This window comes from Oncorhynchus nerka, linkage group LG15 (assembly GCF_034236695.1).
Source record: "Oncorhynchus nerka isolate Pitt River linkage group LG15, Oner_Uvic_2.0, whole genome shotgun sequence".
In the NCBI taxonomy this organism is placed as follows: Eukaryota; Metazoa; Chordata; class Actinopteri; order Salmoniformes; family Salmonidae; genus Oncorhynchus; species Oncorhynchus nerka.
This window is the reverse complement of record NC_088410.1, coordinates 41,658,225-41,678,652: the sequence shown is the minus strand read 5'-3', so window position 1 is coordinate 41,678,652 and position 20,428 is coordinate 41,658,225. Positions and strand designations below refer to the sequence as shown.

The 20,428-nt window shown below is 44.1% G+C and overlaps 1 protein-coding gene across 4 annotated transcripts in view; it reads right to left on the bottom strand.

Annotated features, from left to right (window-relative positions):
• Window positions 1-343: 343 nt before the first annotated feature.
• Window positions 344-20,428, bottom strand: part of tp53bp2b (tumor protein p53 binding protein, 2b) — a 40,982-nt gene continuing 20,897 nt past the window's right edge. For 2 of the 4 annotated variants that reach the window (XM_065001601.1, XM_065001603.1), the window contains exons 4-18: window positions 17,227-17,303; window positions 17,018-17,119; window positions 15,924-16,095; window positions 15,208-15,389; window positions 13,557-13,721; window positions 12,754-12,988; window positions 12,433-12,558; window positions 11,920-12,035; window positions 10,897-11,251; window positions 9,865-10,628; window positions 5,955-6,092; window positions 5,400-5,533; window positions 4,776-4,942; window positions 4,343-4,542; window positions 344-1,445 (exon numbers count right to left, since the gene is read on the bottom strand). In XM_065001601.1, the coding sequence (XP_064857673.1) occupies window positions 1,404-1,445; window positions 4,343-4,542; window positions 4,776-4,942; window positions 5,400-5,533; window positions 5,955-6,092; window positions 9,865-10,628; window positions 10,897-11,251; window positions 11,920-12,035; window positions 12,433-12,558; window positions 12,754-12,988; window positions 13,557-13,721; window positions 15,208-15,389; window positions 15,924-16,095; window positions 17,018-17,119; window positions 17,227-17,303 (2,975 nt within the window). In that variant the 3' untranslated portion in view covers window positions 344-1,403. Of the gene's footprint in view, window positions 1,446-4,342; window positions 4,543-4,775; window positions 4,943-5,399; window positions 5,534-5,954; window positions 6,093-9,864; window positions 10,629-10,896; window positions 11,252-11,919; window positions 12,036-12,432; window positions 12,559-12,753; window positions 12,989-13,541; window positions 13,722-15,207; window positions 15,390-15,923; window positions 16,096-17,017; window positions 17,120-17,226; window positions 17,304-20,428 lie in introns of all 4 variants that reach the window. The other 2 variants (XM_065001602.1, XM_029682324.2) reach the window with 2 other exon arrangements.

The following is a 20,428-nucleotide window of genomic DNA, read 5'->3' as shown; positions in this document are numbered from 1 at the left end:
GATCACACCCCTTGACTTTTTCCACATTGTTGTGTTACAACTTGAATTTAAAATGGATTAAACAGATTCTGTGTCGCACGCATAGACACACGTCAAAGTGGATATTATTATTTTAATTACAAATCAAATACAAAATTTAAAGCTTTTCAGCTTTTGAGTCAATAAGTATTCAACCCCTTTGTTTGGGCAAGCCTAAATAAGTAGATTTTTTTTGTGGCAAAGAAATTAACTCTATGTACTGAAGACAAATCGTTAGGTTTGGCAAAAATCCAACACCTCACTGAATGCCACTTCATATTTTCAAGCATGGTGGTGGCTGCATCATGTTATAGCAAAGTAGGGAGTTTTTTGGGATAAAAATAAACAGAATAGAGCTAAGCACAGACAAAATCCGAGAGGAAACCCTGGTTGAGTCTGCTTTCCAACAGACGTTGGGAGACAAATTCAACTTAACATGACAAAAACCTAAAATACAAGACCAAATATACACTGGAGTTGGTTACGAAGACATCAAATGTTCCTGAGTGGCCTAGTTACAGTTTTGACATAAATCGGATTCAAAATATGTGGCAAGAATTGATAATGGTGATCTACAAATGATCAACGTGACAGTGCTTGAAGATTTTTTTAAAAATAAATGTGCAAATATTGTACAACCCAGGTGTGCAAAGCTCTTAGAGAGAGACTTACCCAGAAAAACTCAGATGTAATCGCTGCTAAAGGTGATTCTTGCATGTATTGACTCAGTGGTGTGAATACTTATGTTAATTTGATATTTCTGTATTTCATTTTCAATACAAAACATTTTTTTCCTCACTATGGGGTATTGTGTGTAGATGGGGTGAGAAATAAACAAATGTAATCCATTTTGAATTCAGGCTGTAACACAATGTGGAATAAGTCAAGGGGTATGAATACTTTCTGAAGGCACTGTATACCCACAGCAAGATTGTTTGTGATAACCTGATAGTAAGATTATGGAAAATGCCATGACGTAGAAAAAGCTTTACATTTCCAACTGCCACAGTTACAAACCCTAACAAATAGATTCTGCTCAGAAAATCACACGTCTACAAAAAAAACACTGTCCAGAAGTGTCCATTACGAATGTTGCACGGTGTATACATTCCTGCAGTGAAAAGGAAACAGCGTGACCATGTGTATATTATCCATACATAGGTTGAAAACCATTTAGCATGATATGGTCCTTCACAGACAGGTCCAAAAGACCAAAAGATTGAAGTGTAATGCTTGACTTTGACATCCAAATGACCAGAAGCGTGAAATGTAGTGCTGGACTATTAAAGTTCTTCATTCGCCTTTCTAAAGTAACTTCTTGTTCCTCAACTTCTTCAAGTCGGAGTTGTTGTCAGCGAGTAGGGTGGAACGTGAGCCGATATAATTTAAGCCAAGCTCCTCTGCCGTGGCTTGATCCTCAGATACAGCTAAGAAGAAGAAAATACAATTTTTAAAGATCATACAACTATGGTAAGCAGGGGGCTGAGATTCTCATTTAGATGGTCTCAATTTAGATTCAGCATTATTACATAACATTCTTAAGTGACAGTATTTCCCCCACTAGTTAAAGAAATCTATTCATTCTTGCCAGATAAAGGATTATCTCCGTTATGTGAAATGGCAGAAAAGGTTTTGTCAAGGGGGTTACGCAAGGAGCTGGTAGGTCTTCACAAAGCATGCGGGACTAAGAAATGTTAGGTCTTCTAATCAGAGAAGTAGACCCTCAAGGGTAATTTCTTCCCAAAATAGATTGAAAGTTGCACTTTTATACTTTTCCCCAGGGGCACAACTTCAGTTTTAGAAGTGGGGGTGACAATTATTATTATAAATATTTTTTCCAATTGGATAAACACTCCAAATAGCCTACTGGACCGCTTAGTGAAAGTTGCACCCCTGCTTTTCACTGAACATATTCTTTGACCCCCAGCACCGGGGCCAGTATTCACAACATCTCAGAGTAGGACTTTTGATATTTAATTTGCCATAATGGATAACTTTAAGCGCCCAGGTGTTTATTTGCTTAAAAACGCAGAGCTCACACTGTTACAATCAGATTTCCAGCTCTACAAGTTGATAAAAAAAAAGCTACTGTCATTAATAAGTTCACCGGCAGTCCTGTTAGCTAATTAAAACACGTACATTTAGAACACACTGCAAATGTTAGGCTACAAAAGTGGCAAAGTGGATTGTGGTACAGTTAGTTTGAGGTTGGAAGTTGGATATACAGTACCAGTCAAAAGTTTACACACCTCATTCCATTTTTACTATTTTCTACATTGTAGAATAATAGTGAAGACATCAAAACTATGAAATAACACATATGGAATCATGTAGTAACCAAAAGAGTGTTTGAGATTCTTCAAAGTAGCCACCCTTTGCCTTGATGACAGCTTTGCACACTCTTGGCATTCTCTCAACCAGCTTCATGAGTTAGTCACCTGGAATGTATTTCAATTAACAGGTGTGCCTTGTTAAAAGTGAATTTGAGGAATGTATTTTCTTCTTAATGCATTTGAGCCAATCAGCTGTGTTGTGACAAGGGTGTGGTGGTATACAGAAGATAGCCCTATTTGGTAAAAGACAAGGCCATATTATGGCAAGAACAGCTCAAATAAGCAAACAGAAAAGACAGTCCATCATTACTTTAAATGTCAAGAATTTTGAAAGTTTCTTCAAGTGCAGTCGCAAAACCCATTAAGCACTATGATGAAACTGACTCATGAGGACCGCCACAGGAAAGGAAGACCCAGAGTTACCTCTGCTGCAGAGGATAAGTTCAGAGTTACCCACCTCCGAAATTGCAGCCCAAATAAATGCTTCAGAGTTCAAGTAACAGACACATCAACATCAACTGTTCAGAGGAGACTGTGTGAATCAGGCCTTCATGATCAAATTGCTGCAAATAAACCATTACTAAAGGACAGCAATAATAAGAGACTTGCTTGGGCCAAAAACACAAGCAATGGACATTAGACCGGTGGAAAACTGTCCTTTGGTTTGATGAGTCCAAATGTGAGATTTTTGGTTACAACTGCTGTGTCTTTGTGAGACGCAGAGTAGGTGAACGGGTAGTCTCCACATGTGTGGTTCCCACCGTGAAACATGAGGGAGGAGGTGTGATGGTGACACTGTCTGATTTATTTAGAATTCAAGGCACACTTTACCAGCATGGCTACCACAGCATTCTGCAGCGATACTCCATCCCATCTGGTTTGCGCTTAGTGGGACTATTATTTGTTTTACAACAGGACCCAATGCACCTCCAGGCTGTGTAAGGGCTATTTGACCAATAAGGAGCGTTATGGAGGGCTAGGAACTACTTCAAGAGCTTTGGAAAAACATTCAAGGTGAAGCTGGTTGAGAGAATGCCAAGACTGTGCAAAGCTGTCATCAATTCAAATGTTGGCTACTTTGAAGAATCTCTAATATACAATAAACTTTTTTGGTTACTACATGATTCCATATGTGTTATTTCATAGTTTAGATGTCTTCACTATTACTCTACAATGTAGAAAATAGTAAAAATAAAGAAAAACCCTTGAATGAGTAGGTGTGTCCAAACTTTTGACTGCTACTGTATCTCTCTAACTAGCCCCATAGAGCCACATTTCTGTTGAATATCCAACCTCTATCTAGGTCGTCATTCTAAATAAGAATTTGTTCTTAACTGACTTGCCTAGTTAAATAAAGGTTCAACTAAAAACAACACGGTGGTCAGTTTTTTTTCGCTGGCTAACAGACAGAATTATTGCACTTTGGCAGGTTGGGATCAATCATCCAGCACAAGGTAGAGAGAGAGGTTTGAAAAACAATTCTGAACTCTTTGGTAGAGATGCTGTGAAATCCCAGTGGAGCAGTGCGAGAGAATGCGTGCATGCATAACCTACTGGTAAATTACCCTGTTTTGAACCTACATTTAATAGAGACTGGCATTTATTTTGTGATGCCCGGCCATTAGAAGAGACATGCGTTTGTTGGAGGCCCTGCGTTTAATGGAAGTTTTACGGTATATGGACAGATCCTAGATCAGCATTCCTCCTTTTAGACACTTTGTGGAAATGGCCCCTGGTCAAAACCAATGGATATGTGTATGTCCACTTTTCCTATACTAAACCACTGCTCTGAATACAATATGGAGCTGCAGCCTCCAGACAGACACTACTGCTGAATTCCAAAATTGACTGCTCTTCACCCTGCCTATGATTTTTGCCATATTTCTTACACCGATCCCATCATTTCAGATCTACAGGAGTGCCTAGGACTTAGGAACTAGGGGTGGAGCACATGTGTGGCCAGGCTAGTGTTCCCCCTCTCTTCTGCTCACCCCTAGCAGGTTCCTTGGAATGTAGCCCTCTCGGTCTCCGCAGCGGGCCCACCACCACTCCATCTCGTCCTTGTCCTCGCGCCGCAGCACAGTCATGCAGTCGCCTTCCTGGAATGCCAGCTCGTCGTCGTCCTCGGCCTCGTAGTCCCACAGGGCGTACACCACCCCACGGTTCATGATGCCTATCTTCTCCTGTACACCTGCATCAACACAATATCCCACCCACCTTGTCAGGAACAAGCTGTTCAAATTCAATATCCGTTAAAACATGTTATGGAAGGACGAACGTCAGTTAGAGTAGGTGAGGGTAGCTACATTTTGTAAACAAGCAGAGGGGCCGAGTGCAAAACGGAAAAAGAATAATAGGCGCACAGTGTTTTGAGCAAATAATGTTTGTGCTTTGCCTCCAGTCAGAGTACACCAGCGGTCTCACCATAGAGGAACTGGGAGCACTGTGCGTAGCCCTCCTCCATCTCCTCGCACTTGTCTGCCGCTGTCTGCATGTCACTGTAGGTGGTGGCGAACACAGCAGCCCCGGACTCCACCAGGAACTTACACACCTGCACGTTGTTACAGGAGGCCGCACAGTGCAGCGGAGTCCTGGGAGAGAGAGAGGGAGGTAGAGAGGAGGGCAGAGGGAGGGGAGAGGGAGGGAGGTAGAGAGGAGGGCAGAGGGAGGGAGGTAGAGAGGAGGGCAGAGGGAGGGAGGGAGGTAGAGAGGAGGGCAGAGGGAGGGAGGGAGGTAGAGAGGAGGGCAGAGGGAGGGAGGGAGGTAGAGAGAGGGAGGTAGAGAGGAGGGCAGAGGGAGAAGGAGATAAGAGGGAACAAGGTGGGAGAGTTGGAGGATATGAGAGCAAGATGATGGGTGAGGGAGAGTGGGGGAGTGAAGGAGGGGAGAAATAAAAAGAGAATAACCGGGGGTGAAAACAGCTTTGAAAAAGCTACTGTAAAGTCACATTGGCTACTGTAAAGTGACAACAACCACTGTAAAGTTACTGTAAAGAGACAACAGCAACTGTAACGTGACAATGGCCACTGTAAAGTGACAATGACTCACCAGCCATCGCTGTCGGCGGCGTTGGCGTTCACGCCAAACTGCACCAGGAACTTGACGATCTCGGTGTGGCCGGCGCAGACGGCGTTGTGCAGGGCTGTGATGCCCTCGTCATTGGGCAGGCTGGGGTCATCCACCTATAAGGCACAAAGTTAATATGCTTCAAGACATTTCCTAGACAAGGTCAGTTATCTGTCTTTACCCCTTACGGTTGATGTTAGGACTTGGGGAGGGATTAGCTGATCTTAAATATGTGCCTAAGTGCAACATGGTTGAGGTTAGGATTTGGGTGTGTTTTAGCAGGTCCTATAAATGTGCTTAAGGGCAACTTCTAAGCTAAGCGTTTTGATGGACGTAGACCAGCGTTTGTAGTTGCATAAGCCTTCGCTTATGGGACGTCTGCTTGGAAGAGTCGTCTGAGGTATTGACATTGAAATTAGGAGGGCTAATGATGTAAAACTCACATCACCGAGTTCGAATCCAGCCAACAACCCAACTCCCCACCCTACTTTTCTTCTCAACACTATCTCTTCAATTAAAAGGTTCGGGACTACTCACGTCATAGATGACCCTCTGCACCAGATCATACTCGCCCTCCAGTGATGAGTCCAGCAGCAGGGCCAGGGGGTTGAACTTCACCCGCATGCCGTGGTCGATGCGCTCCGAGTCGACCTTCCGCAGGTTGGTCCTCTTGCCCTGCAGGAGGAGAGTAGGTGGAGAGGAGTGAGGGCTGTCGGTGTTTCACAATATGATGCAGTGACATCTGTTAGCTATGGTCATCGAAATTGCTAAAAGGTTTTAAAATGAATTATAATAAATGTAACACTTGGACGAAGATCCTCTAAACTTTGTGGAATTTGTATTATCCATCAGATATTGACTGAATTAAAGCACATAAATAATTTTACTGGCTCGGACAAATAATGAATGCAGTTCAGTTATTCAATTTGTCCAATATACATTTTGTTATTGTATCAGGTATTTATTTTTGGATGCGTTAAGAAAATTAATGATATGTGCATAATGTGCATAATTTGCATAAATACACTGGGTGTACTTGCATATATGTAACATTAACATAAAAGGGGTGGAACAGGGCTGAAACCACCAAACACTTGCTCAGTCTAGCCTACCTGCACTGTCTAGACTGCTTCATTAATTACTGTGGTCACGTACTCTTGCATAGTTCAACAAGTCTGTCAATAGCACGATACCCTCGTATAAAAAAAAAATCCACCCATCTAAACATACTTTACATTGATTGCGAGATCAGACATAATATCACTGCAATCAAAATATTAATTTTCGGAAGTTGCTTTCGTTTCAGTGCATCTTATTTGTTATCATTTTAACTTAATTTTTTACCTCCCAACTGCATTAAATGATTACTTTTCAATTCCACAAAAATTGAACACCCATCAAAACAAAGTAATATTTATTCACTCTTTATTGTGATGTAAGTGTTGAGATGGTATGTAAATCCCAGACGAAGCTTTAGTGTTCTTATAGAGTCAACAGAAAGACAGTGTATTCCACTGAGCCCATTTCAGCCATTACCGGGGTGTGTTTGACAGGTCATTACAAACATTTCCACGGTCGTAATGTTAACAAGAAGAAGAAAAAACTACAGGCACAAGCAAGAGCATGAAAGAGTTGCAGGAGTAAAATGAAAACAAGATATTAACTCTAAGCTGCACAGCTCAATTTATGAACCAATAGCATCGCCTAGGCCTATATGTTCACTCCCAGACTCATGGATAGAACGTTTGGAGTATAGAATAAAAGGTAACCAGTCCATCCAGTATGGATAATAATACTCAAAATGTTTAATTTTGTAGTATAGGCTAGCTAGACCAATTATGTACCAAAGACATCTTAAATAATTTTTTGTTGTTGTTGCCGTGTGTAGGCTATGTATTACAGAATGACACAACCATTATTCAAATTTATTTTCTTTGTGGGGGGTGGCTTGGGTTCATATAAAGGTCATACGTACATAGTCGAGGTCGGAAGTTTAGTCACTTAAATTGGAGTCATAAAAACTCGTTTTTCAACCACTCCACAAATATCTTGTTAACAAACTATAGTTTTGGCAAGTCGGTTAGGACATCTACTTTGTGCATGACAAGTAATTTTTTCAATAATTGTTTACAGACAGATTATTTCACTTATAATTCACTGTATTCACTTCCGACTTCAACTGTACATAAGCTCTAATACGCGTACGGTGGATTTGAATTAATCATCACCTCAGAAAGAGCTGTCGATTTTGTTGTGTTAGGCTTTGAAACAATATCCAGAATGACCATGTTTTTTTTGACCGGTTGTTGAACTCCTTCAAATTGATCATCACAGTGAGGTGAATTTTAAAAGCATGATACTCTTTTGATGATAAGTGTTTGATGTGATTTTCCATTGTATTTGCATTGATGTCAGAGTGGTTAGAGGAACAACATAGCGCTGAGTACCAGGCCATTAGGACTTGATGGTCGTTAGGGAGTTGGGTACTAACAACTCATGTCCAGAGTGCATAAGAGGAGATTACCATGACTCAACGGTCACATGGAATTTTACTGCCGGCATGACTCATGACTGCCGGTGTGGAGGTAATATGGTCACCGCAACAGCCCTAGTGACAAGCGGATATTACACCCTTCAAACAGATGGCTGAAAAAGACAGATCCTCAGGTGGGTGTATACAGTTGAAGTCAGAAGTTTACATACACCTTAGGCAAATACATTTAAACTCAGTATTTCACAATTCCTGACATGTAATCCTAGTAAATATTACCCATTGTAGGTCAGTTAGGATCACCACTTTATTTTAAGAATGTGAAATGTCTTAATAATAGCAGAGAGAATTATTTATTTCAGCTTTTATTTCTTTCATCACATTCCCAGTGGGTCAGAAGTTTACATACAGTCAATTAGTATTTGGTAGCAGTGCCTTTAAATTGTTTAACTTGGGTCAAACATTTTGGGTAGCCTTCCACAAGCTTCCCACAATAAGTTGTGTGAATTTTGGCCCATTCCTCCTGACAGAGCTGGTGTAACTGAGTCAGGTTTGTAGGCCTCCTTGCTCGCACACGCTTTTTCAGTTCTGCCCACAAATACTCTATAGGATTGAGGTCAGGGCTTTGTGATGACCACTTCAATACCTTGACTGTGTTGTCCTTAAGCCATTTTGCCACAACTTTGAAAGTATGCTTGGGGTCATTGTACATTTGGAAGACCCATTTGCGAAGCTTTAACTTCCCTACTGATGTCTTGAGATGTTGCTGCAATATATCCACATAATTTTCCTCCCCTCATGATGCCATCTATTTTGTGAAGTGCACCAGTCCCTCCTGCAGCAAAGCACTCCCACAACATGATGCTGCCACCCCCGTGCTTCACGGTTGGGATGGTGTTCTTTGGATTGCAAGCCTCCCCCTTTTCCTCCAAACATAACAATGGCCATTATGGCCAAACAGTTCTATTTTTCTTTCATCAGACCAGAGGACATTTCTCCAAATCTTTGTCCCCATCTACAGTTGCAAACCGTAGTCTGGCAGTTTTATGCGGTTTTGGAGCAGTGGCTTCTTCCTTGCTGAGCGGCAATTCAGGTTGTGTCGATATAGAACTTGTTTTACTGTGGATATAGATACTTTTGTACCCGTTTCCTCCGGCATTTTCACCAGGTACTTTGCTGTTGTTCTGGCATAGATTTGCACTTTTTGCACCAAAGTACATTCATCTCTAGGAGACAGAACGCGTCTCCTTCCTGAGCGGTATGACGGCTGCGCGGTCCCATATTGTTTATACTTGCATACTATTGTTTGTACAGATGAACGTGGTACCTTCAGGTGTTTGGAAATTGCTCCCAAGGATGAACCAGACTTGTGGAGGACTACAATTTTGTCAAGCGAAGAGGCACCGAGTTTGAAGGTAGGCCTTGAAATACATCCACAGGTACACCTCCAATTGACCCAAATTATGTCAATTAACCTATCAGAAGCTTCTAAAGCCATGACGTAATTTTCTGGAATTTTCCAAGCTGTTTAAAGGCACAGTCAACCTAGTGTATGTAAACTTCTGACCCACTGGAATTGTGATACAGTGAATTCTAAGTGAAATAATCTGTCTGTAAACAATTGTTGGAAAAATGACTTGTGTCATGCACAAAGTAGATGTCCTAACCGACTTGCCAAAACTATAGTTTGTTAAGAAATGTGTGGAGTGGTTGAAAAACAAGTTTTAATGACTAATCTAAGTGTATGTAAACTTCTGACTTCAACTGTTTGTTATATATGTCACACAAACAATACATCAATTGAAATGGTTTCCCCAATACCAAATCTCACCATCCATGTACCCCAAATATCTACACCAGCACACCTTTTAGTATGTTTGGCTAAAATATGAATTCATACTATGTAGTATGCTAGTATGGGGCATTTGGACACAGTGTGTGGGTGTGGCTACATACCGGTGGCAGAGTGACTTGTCCCGTGACCTCCGGAGCCTGCATGCTGAGGGTGTCCTCCCCCAGGTCCTGCTCCCCCGCGCTGGGGTATGGAGGGGGCGGGTAGGGTGGGTACTCCTCCAGGTAGGCTTCTGTCTGATGGGGGGGCGGGGGGCAGGGCTCTGGCTCTTCCTCCTCCAGTGACTGGGGCAGTGTGTGGCTGGAGGAGGAAGAGGGCTCTGGGATGGGCGAGCGGGGCGGCTGAGGTGGAGGCACTTGTGCATCTTTCTCTGTCTCGGCAAGGGACGCTGCGGCGGCAAAAACTTGGGACATAACCGCGCGGTCTCGGAATCCAACGGCACTGGCGCCCTCCTTCCATGTTCCTCCACCTTCACCCTCGTAGGGAGACGCCACAACAGTCTCCATGGCTGCCAGTGTGGTCTTCTGGTAGAGCAGCTTCTGGATGTTGGGCCCCGCGGGGCCCTCAGGCTCTGTAATGGAGCTGCGCTTCTTGAGGGGCCGCGGGGCATGGTGCAGCCGGCGGCGCAGGGCCTCCAGGTCGGCGTCGCTAGGGTGCCGGTGGGGGTGCGAGATGAAGGGGAGGAGCTTGGTGGGGCTGAGGGGACGAGGGGCCCGTTCTGTCTCCTGGCCCCCCTGGCTCTCAGGGGCCAGAGGCGCTAGACCGGGACCCCCCTGGTCCACTTCGAAATCGCCGGCCCCCGAATAGATGGAGTCCTGAAGGAGCAACTGCTGCCCCCCACTGCCTGGGATAACTGGCTTTCCATACACTATCAGAGAAAGAGTGAATGGTCAATGCGTGTGAATGGGATCAAGCAAGCTGCTTCATAGCAATAAAACAATCTAGCACGCTAACACAATCCCCATTACATCTTTTAAAAGAGTAAGGCTGTAAGTAGGGACATTTAAGGCAGGTATTTTGCAAAACAGAAAATGCAGAATGATTTTAACAAATTACTCAGTTTAGTAACCGAGTAAAGATCCAGGAGTCACAGGAGTAGCCAAGACACTACAGTAGCCCATGGCTCCTTCTCTCACCTCTGGGCTGCGTGCGTGTCAGAGTGCCCCCGCCTGTCCTGGGCTGTTGGGTGTACATGGAGTAGATGGAGGAGGCCGCCACAGTCTGTGGCTTCTGGAGGACAGGCACAGCCACTGTGGACTCTGGAGGATCGGGGGTGAAGGGGCGCACCGTGGCCGCTGGAGGAGCCTCCTGCTTGGGGGGCAGAGGCAGGGTGTGGCTGTGGATGGGGATGGGAGGAGGTGCACACAGATGGAGGGAGGCGGACGGTTTTGCCTTGCCCGGGAAGGTGCCCGTGCTGTAGGGCGGTTTGCCGAAGGTCGGGGGCTTGGTAGGGATAGGAGGTGGCACCTTGCCCAGAGCCTTACCACCAGCCTATTGAGTCAAGAAGACCGTAACATACCGTACATAGTATGATGAAAATGAAATGCATAGTAATATCACTGCAACGAATGTCAGTTAACAGCTGGTTTTATCCAATGCAACTGACAGTTCACACACATATCCGGTATTACATATGTGGGCCATGAAGGAATCAAATCTCCAACTAAAAAACAATGCAACCCTGTATATCAAAAATACATTGAAGCTGCTTCATTGACTAATCAGGCATTTTTGGAAAAAGCTAAACAATGGAGAGTGGAATAATCTATATCTCTCAGACTACATTCTCTGTGGGTCTGTGATCATTTATAGCAAGAAAGGAAGTCCGGTAGGGAGAAACATAGCAAGGGAGCATCTTTTAAGTATACTGTATGACCCTTGAGCCTCTGTGGATACTGTATGGGCTCCCGAGTGGCGCAGCGATCTAATGCACTGCATCTCAGTGCAAGAGGTGTCACAGCCTGGGACCAGGGACTGTAGTATCACATCCGGCCATGATTGGAAGTCCAATAGGGTGGCGCACAACTGACCCAATGTTGTCTGGGGTTTGGCCGGGGTAGGCCATCATTTTAAATAAGAATTTGTTCTTAACTGACTTGCCTAGTCATAACAAAAACAATGAAAGGTTCCTAAAATGCTTCTGGAAATCAGTGCAGTACCTGGGCATCCCTCAAGAGGTCCTCGCTGCTCTGATTGTTCCGTGAGGGGACGGGAGGCGGGGCTTCAAACATAGAAATGTGACGCCCCTTTTGGTCCTTGAGGGTCTCGGCATCTCCTGCAACCACAGAGGAAACCACATCCGAACATTATCTGAACCATATGACATTTACATGATCAAAACCATATAACATCCATGTCATATTAAAACCTTATGCAAACCATACGACATCCACATAAGAACGTTAACCGAACATTATCAAGATGCTAAGAATCAAATACACATCACAATCACTGTAACCAGTCTTTATTTTGAATATATTCCCAGCATCAGTTTAATAAAACACTATGCTACATCTCAGGGGGTGACCTGACATTCATTTCAAAATAATATGGCCTTTGCGAGAATTCCCTTCTTTAATTCAAAATTGCCCATTCTTTTCTATTCGGATTTGTTCATTCATGCAGTGGAACTGACCCCAACCCTGGTTCCTAGCCAAGTCTAAGGAAGATACCTGAGCCCTGTGAGGAGAGGCTGGACATGCGAGGCAGAGTAGAGGACATGCCATGATGACTGCCACTGGACTCCGCACTGGAGCTGGACCAGTCGGACAGCTTGGACATCTTGGATGACTGGAAACCTGTCAGAGCGTGGAGAAGTGTTAACACATGGAAAGGGCACTTGAATTGCAAAAGGCAAATAGATGTACACAATCTACTACTGCACAGTTACACACACTAACACACAGTCAGTCAACGCATTCACTTGCACAAACACACAAAATCGCAATTGAACACACAAAGTAAAATCATCCATAACGAAACAACGTTTTTACCTGAGTAGGGTTTAAGCGGTCTAGGAGGGGCCTTCATGGAGGAGTCTGGCATTGGTAAGGTGGTCGTGCCGTCGGGGTAGGCAGGCTTGATCAGGAGCTCCTGTCGGCTGGGCACCGGAGGCCCTGGGGCCGCGGTGGAGGACAGGATGTAAGGGCCCACGGCCGCCACCCTGGAGGGGCCACACGGCTGCAGGGCCTGGCTCTTTGTGGGGACCTGGAGAATGTTTGGGTAACACTTTATCTAAAGTTAGCAGGTATGATGCTTTATTAGTATGAGCCTTAATATCTTATTATGAGTCTTATAATATGTAATGTTACCCTATGTAGGCCAGGGATGGGTGGCCCGCGGTTTTGTAGGCCCGCGGATCATTTTCCATTAAAAAAAAATATATAATAATAATTTAAAAAAAAAACGTTTTTAGGAACTCAGTCGGGGTCTCAACTTACTGCTGAGACTTAAGGGGGCTGCTAAAACGTTTTACTTGCATGGTGAGGGGGGCAACAATTTCACTTAAGTGCCCCCAAAAGTATGGATTTGGGTACTCGACACTTGAGCCACTGTGGACCCTCGTGATAAGTTCGGATTTTCTGTGGCCACCACCCCTATAAAAGTTGCCCATCCCTGATTACTCCTGCACACATCACATTGATATCGTGGACTGCTCTGTCTATGTATTGGTGATACATTTCCCTGGCCCCACTCCTCAGCTTAGTTCCAATAAACGTGGAGCTGATGTGGTCTGATGAACACTGCATTAAGGGAACAATAAAGCTTTTGAACTTTTAACCTCGTCTTGACTCACGGGCAGGTTCTCCTTCTGCTGTAGCGCTGCCTTCTTCTTCCACAGGCGTTCGCGGAGTTCGGCCACTCGCTTGTCCATGGTGGCCACCTCCAGGTTGCGCTTGCTCAGGCTCTCACGCTGCTGTTGCAGCTTGGCACTCTGGTCCTGGTTCAGTTTATTCCTCAGCTTAAATCGGGAGGAGAAGAGAGAAAGAGCTAGAGTCAGCTTTGTGTGTGAATAGAGCTTTTCCCACTACTGAGCCGAACTAAGCCGAGGCAAACCAAGCTCTACTGAGTTCTGAGAAAAGCGCTAAGAAAACTTCAGAGACAGCAGTTTTATTCTGGGGTATACACTATATATACAAAAGTACGTGGACACCCGTTCAAATTCTATAAAAGGTCTATAAAAGCGAGCACACATGCCATGCAATCTCCATAGACAAACATTGGCAGTGGAATGGCCTTATTGAAGAGCTCAGTGACTTTCAACGTGGCACCAAAATAGGATGCCACCTTTCCAAAAAGTGATTGTCAAATTTCTGCACTGCTAGAGCTGCCCTGGTCAACTGTAAGTGCTGTTATTGCAAAGTGGAAACATCTAGGAGCAACAACGGCTCAGCTTCGAAGTGGTAGGCCACACAAGCTCACAGAACGGGACCACCGAGTGCTGAAGCATGTAGTGCGTAAAAATCAATTGTCCTTGGTTCCAACACTAACTACCAAGTTCCAAACTGCCTCTGGAAGCAACGTCAGCACAATAACTGCTCGTTGGGAGCTTCATGAAATGGGTTTCCATGGCCAAGCAGTCACACACAAGCTTAAGATCACCATGCGCAATGCCAAGCGTTGGCTGGAGTAGTATAAAGCTCCCTGCCATTGGTATCTGGAGCTGTGGAAACGCATTCTCTGGAGTGATGAATCACGCTTCACCATCTGGCAGTCCGATCAATGAATCTTGGTTTGGCAGATGCCAGGAGAACGCTACCTGCCCGAATGCATAGTGCCAACTGTAAAGTTTGGTGGAGGAGGAATAATGGTCTGGGGCTCTTTTTCATGGTTCGGGCTAGACCCCTTAGTTCCAGTGAAGGGAAATCTTAACACTACAGCATACAATGACATTCTAGACGATTCTGTACTTCCAACTTTGCGGCAACAGTTTGGGGAAGGCCCTTTCCTGTTTCAGCATGACAACGCCCCCATGAACAATGCAAGGACCATACAGAAATGGTTGGTCGAGATTGGTGTGGAAGAACTTGACTGGCCTGCACAGAGCCCTGACCTCAACTCCATCGAACACCTATGGGAATTGGAATGCCAACTGCGAGCCAGGCCTAATCGCCCAACATCAGTGCCTGACCTCACTAATGCTGAAATCAGTGCCTGAACTCTTGTGGCTGAATGGAAGCAAGTCCCCACAGCAATCTTCTAACATCTAGTTGAAAGCCTTCACAGAAGAGTGGAGGCTGTTATAGCAGCAAAGGGGGGACCCAACTCCATATTAATGACCATGATTTTGGAATTAGATGTTCGACAAGCAGGTGTCCGCATTCTTTTGGTCATATAGTGTATTTTTGTCGTCCCGCTGTGTTCATGATGTAATTTTGCAGAGTCTACCTGTAAATGCCACAAAAATAAACTTGTGTGGAAGCAGGCTAATATGATCTTTTCTTTACCTGCAGCTCCTTGTAAAGACGTTCCAGCTCGCCGGCGGAGCTCGGGCCGTCATGAGAAGACTCCACCTTGACGCTTTTCACTGTCTCCAGCTGCCTGCTCAGCTCCTCCACTCTGGAGACGGCCACCAGGAGCTCGCGCTGCTTACTCTGAAACAGCCCGTTCATCTGCTCTATCTCCTCCACTATATGGCCAGGCACACACACATCCAAATCAACAAACACATGCAAGCATGCACACACACAGACAGAAGGACACGCATGTTAGTCAAACTTGAAAAGTAACATTTAGAGAATGCTAATGATGTGTTAGTTCAAACACAAATCTAAATGTTCCGTTAAAATCTTGAAGTGATCTTAAACCTAAACATGTTCTGCGAACGTCTGGTATAGCACATTTTTTTTTAAATGATTGAGAAATGTTTTAGCTAACATTCCCCCCAAAATTGCACCTTCAGGTTCAATAGTTTGATGTCCAAATAAATAACCTTAATACACAACGTTCCCATAACTGTCAGGTGTACATTCTCGGAATACACAGAAAACTGGACAAAAATAATATTCTGGAAACTAAAACCTGGAATCTTCTTTTGACCCAAAAGTAGTTAACCAGCTAAAACAGTGGCATTTCGTGTGAAGCAACGTCGAGTGTGTCAAGTTGGGGGAAAAAAACTCTTCATCGAGTGTCCTCGACTCCTCCCTCCCCCCTTGGCACTAACCCAGTTTGCTGTTGCTTTGGCGTTTCTGCTCCACTTGACCCTTGAGGGCCCGCACCCGCCGCAGCTTGGTCTCCTGGTTCTCAGCGTTCTCACGAAGCTGACGTAGTCTCTCCTGCTCTGACGCCTGCTGCTGCCGCTGCTCTTGCAGCCTCAGGTAGCGCAGACGCTGCTCCTAGCCGACCAAACAAGAAAACACGTTCAACTTCAGATTAAAGTTTTTAATAATACCCACAGTGTATTCAAGTAGTCAAAGTAGTAGTATTTGGTCCCATATCCCTGGCACACAATGACCACATCAAGTTTGTGACTATATACAAACTCAGCATCTGCAGTTTGTTTTTGGGTGTCTTTTGTATCATGTCTTGCCCAATAGTAACTAAACACAGAATATTGTATTGTCATTCTGGAGTCACTTTTAGTGCATGCGAGAATAGAAGATGTTTCTGAACACCTATACAGTCACATGGAGAAGCTTTGTGCTTCTGGATAAGAGCGTTAGCTTAATGACTAAAATGTACATGTAAAATGCTAACCTTCGCTGTTAGCGGTAATGGCGAGAGGTTAGCATTCTCTATTGTAGCCTTTGTAAACTTCTAACTCAGTGTAGGTCGTCACACAGACGTTCCCATGTCTTTAAAGAAAAATACATGCCTTTATTATTAGAGCTTAATAAAAGAGAAGGCAGAGGGGACCATGTGAAGAACTGTCTAGGAGGAAACCTCGAGAGGAACCAGACGCTAGAGCAAGCCTATTCAACTGGAAGCCTATGTCAAGCTAATAAGCATTGGTAAGAAAGGGAAAGAAACGACTTTTTTTTTATTGGACATTGTCTCATCTAGAGCCCTGCCATACAGGCCTATCTGCCTCACGCTGGCCTCGGCATGAGACGAGGTAAAGAATTACATGTCTTGACCTTATTTAGTGGCTGTGCTTCTCTGCCAAACGAGTCAATGGGCTTGTTTGACAGACTGCACGGTTCTACAAATCCCCTTGCATCATAAATAATTACTGATGATTATTTATAGCCAAGTCGGTCAGTCAAAATTTACCCACAACGCATCATGCTCTCCAACATGGCCAATGTCTTGCCCTACCTTTGAGGCCAGGAGCTGCTGCTGCGAATTGATCTGCTGCTGTTGCCGTGACGCCATCTCCTGCAGCTCCGAGAGGGTGATGTCCATGCGAGGCGGTGCCACCTGGGGGGGGGGGGGGTCAATAATGACAAAGAACGTGTCACACCACACCATTAAACCACCAGCTTCCACCTTCCTTCATTGTAATGTTGTACACTTGTTTCACTCACCCCATTTTCCATGCATCGGTCCACAGGGACCATGACCATGTTCCTTTTGGCTGAGTGATCGGAAACCCTTGATCCACCTATACAAGACAAAATACAGCGGTCTTGTGAGTGTGTGTGTGTGTTTGTATCTAACTGTTGGAGAGGGACATGCATTTGCTTCACAACTGATCATGGGAAGTGTAAAAAGAGGTGAGAAGCTAATTGCTATTTTGGGAAAATTCCACATCCGGAGGGATCTCTGTTAAAAAGGGGGCTCCAATTTGTTTGTGTACTACAGTCTGTTTATGACCAAAGACGGAACAAACATGACCCGGAAAACCGACACAAGACCCCCGAGCACTGCGCCATGAATACGGGTCATACTCTGAAGATACAGGATGAAAAGGACAAGCATGAGTTGTAGAACTGCTCATTATGTAATAACTGGTGGAGCAGCCAAAAGAACCAGGCCTCGTCCACACAGTTGCTCTTCCCGTGCCAGTGTCTGACGGTTATGCAATGCTGTTTTGCGAACAGCTTACATGGGTAACCAAAAAAGGCCGAACAACAAGGCTGATCCCTTTAATAAGCTCTTTGGGGGTCCACAACTCAGGCTTATTAGTTATACAACCCAAATCCTACACCTTATACGGTAATAACAGCACAAGCAAAACAGGGAGCCGAGCCAGACTGGTTGTAATTGACTACAATCGTGTCCCGAGAACAAATAATAAAGCCTTTGTGCTGTGATATCCCTTGCACTGCTCTGTTGCGTAATACAGCTTAGTCCTGCGTAGGGGGCCCGTCATTCCAAGCAACTAGAAACCCAAACACATGGACCTACACAAGGTTCTCAAATGAACAGAGAGCCTTGGGTTAAGAAAGAAAGGGCTTTCTGTTGTTTTCAAGTGACATGAAGGGGCATCACATAGTGGTACCATTGAAAAGAACATGACCTTGGCTAATCGTCTCGTGAAAACGCAACGCAGATATTAGAGGAAAAATAACAAGCACAAAACCTAGATCACAGCAATGAAAGTAAAGTGTATTGTTCCCTTTGGGCTCACTTTAACCATGAGGATGGGCGTATTCATGACACCAATTCTGTTGCAAAGCAGTTCTTAAATGGAAGCAAACGGAGAGGGACCTAACTGAATTTGGCCAATAAAAACATGTTTTACTCTGTTTGCTTCCGTTTGGTTCTTAAAATGGTAAATGGTTTCCATAATGAATACACCCCAGCTGAGAGGGCGGTTAATGGTTAGCATGCTATCTCAGACTACAAGGTGCAGTTGTTTAAAAAGGTGCTTACACATGTGGAATCTAGGTGAATTGAAACAGCACTAGGCTGCATTCAAAACAAATGTCCCCCCTCCCCCGTAACATGGCGGAGACTCGCGCTTGAGCCGTTTACTTTCGGTCGTGGTCCACCAGCTTCAAACAGCTATAAAAACGATATTTTCTTGTTATGAAATATATTTCACAGCGATGTAGATGGTACAATGATTCCCTGCACTATTCAGTGCTTGTTTTCTCACATAAACTGAAATTAAGTGAACAGTGTCGAATTTTAGCACCCAGGAATTGACAGAGCAATTTCTACATTGGCGGCTTGACCTGATTTCCGCTAAACACAGCCACAAAATCAAAACAGCTTTCCCATTTTGACAACAGATGCCGACCTGTCAGGAGAAATCAATAAGCGAATATCACAGCTAGGGTTGCAAAGGGTCGGAAACCTCCCGGTAAATTTAGCCAATTTTGCTAAAAATTCATCAAAAAGCTGGCTTATAACAGTGAACCTTTTTTTGTGGGATACACATAAGGCAATTCTAGGTATTGTGGCATATTTTGGTTTGTGGCATATTTTGGTTAAACTATCCCCAAGTCAATGGAATTGCAACCCTCTGCATGCACAGTGTATTCTTCAATCACATGTACAGCTGATTCTCAAGATCTTGCACACCAATTAGATGCTATTGATCCCACACTACTATACTGTCTGAGCGAAAGACTACTTGCTTTCTGGTAAGTTTTGATTACAATACTGGGTGGGGTGAATATATTTTATGACATACATTAATTGTTGTTAACTAGTAAATAGTTGCCTACAGCAAAGTGTGTTTAAATCATTTCTAACATGTTAACAAATAAAGCTAGTTATTTTCTGCTACCATGTGGGTTTTAGCTTGCTTGAGCCTGCTAACTGAGGAGTATTAATTCACCAGTATCTTACAAAGGAGTTGTTTAATCTAAGTGCTTAACTATTTATCTGTACATGGAATTCTATGTGGGTTTTAATACTTGTTTTTATTCTCATCTTTACAGGAAAATGCCACAGGCACTATCTGATGTGTGGAGACATCTCACTGCAGCTAATGTAGAAGGAAAAGCTGTGTACTGTGCCAAATCATATGTGAAGAATGCAACACAGATGCAGAATCATCTGGCCAAGTGCATAAAGTTCCCTCGGTGCTCACAACAAGCAACCTCTGACAAAAGTCCCTCTAATTCTATTCGAGGTGAAAATTATGAATCAGACACCTTCTCGATAGCAACAGCTCATGGTCATCTTGGAATCAGAAGTTTTTAAGACTCAATGGAGGAACGTAGTCAGAGAAATGCTGTTTATGCAACTGGTTCACCTCTGATGCTCGCAGGCAATGTGTATTGAAAGAGATTTCTGAATGTCCTTCGCCCAGCATACACCCCTCCAACCAGACATGCTTTATCTACTCATTTGCTGGATACAGAGTTCAAGTGAAGGTCAAGCAAATCATGGAGAAAGCAGACTGTATTGCAATCATCTCTGATGGGTGGTCGAATGTTCGTGGGCAAGGAATAATTAACTACATAATCTCCACCCCTCAACCAGTATTCTACAAGAGCACAGACACAAGGGACAACAGACACACCGGTCTCTACATTGCAGATGAGCTGAGGGAAGTCATCAATGACCTTGGACCACAGAAAGTATTTGCACTGGTGACAGACAATGCTGCGAACATGAAGTCTACTTGGTCTAAAGTGGAGGAGTCCTACCCTCCCATCACACCCATTGGCTGTGCTGCTCACGCATTGAATCTGCTCCTCAAGGACAACATGGCACTGAAAACAATGGATATACTCTACAAGAGAGCCAATGAAATGGTTAGGTATGTGAAGGGTCATCAAGTTATAGCAGAAATCTACCTCACCAAGCAAAGTGAGAAGAATAAGAGCA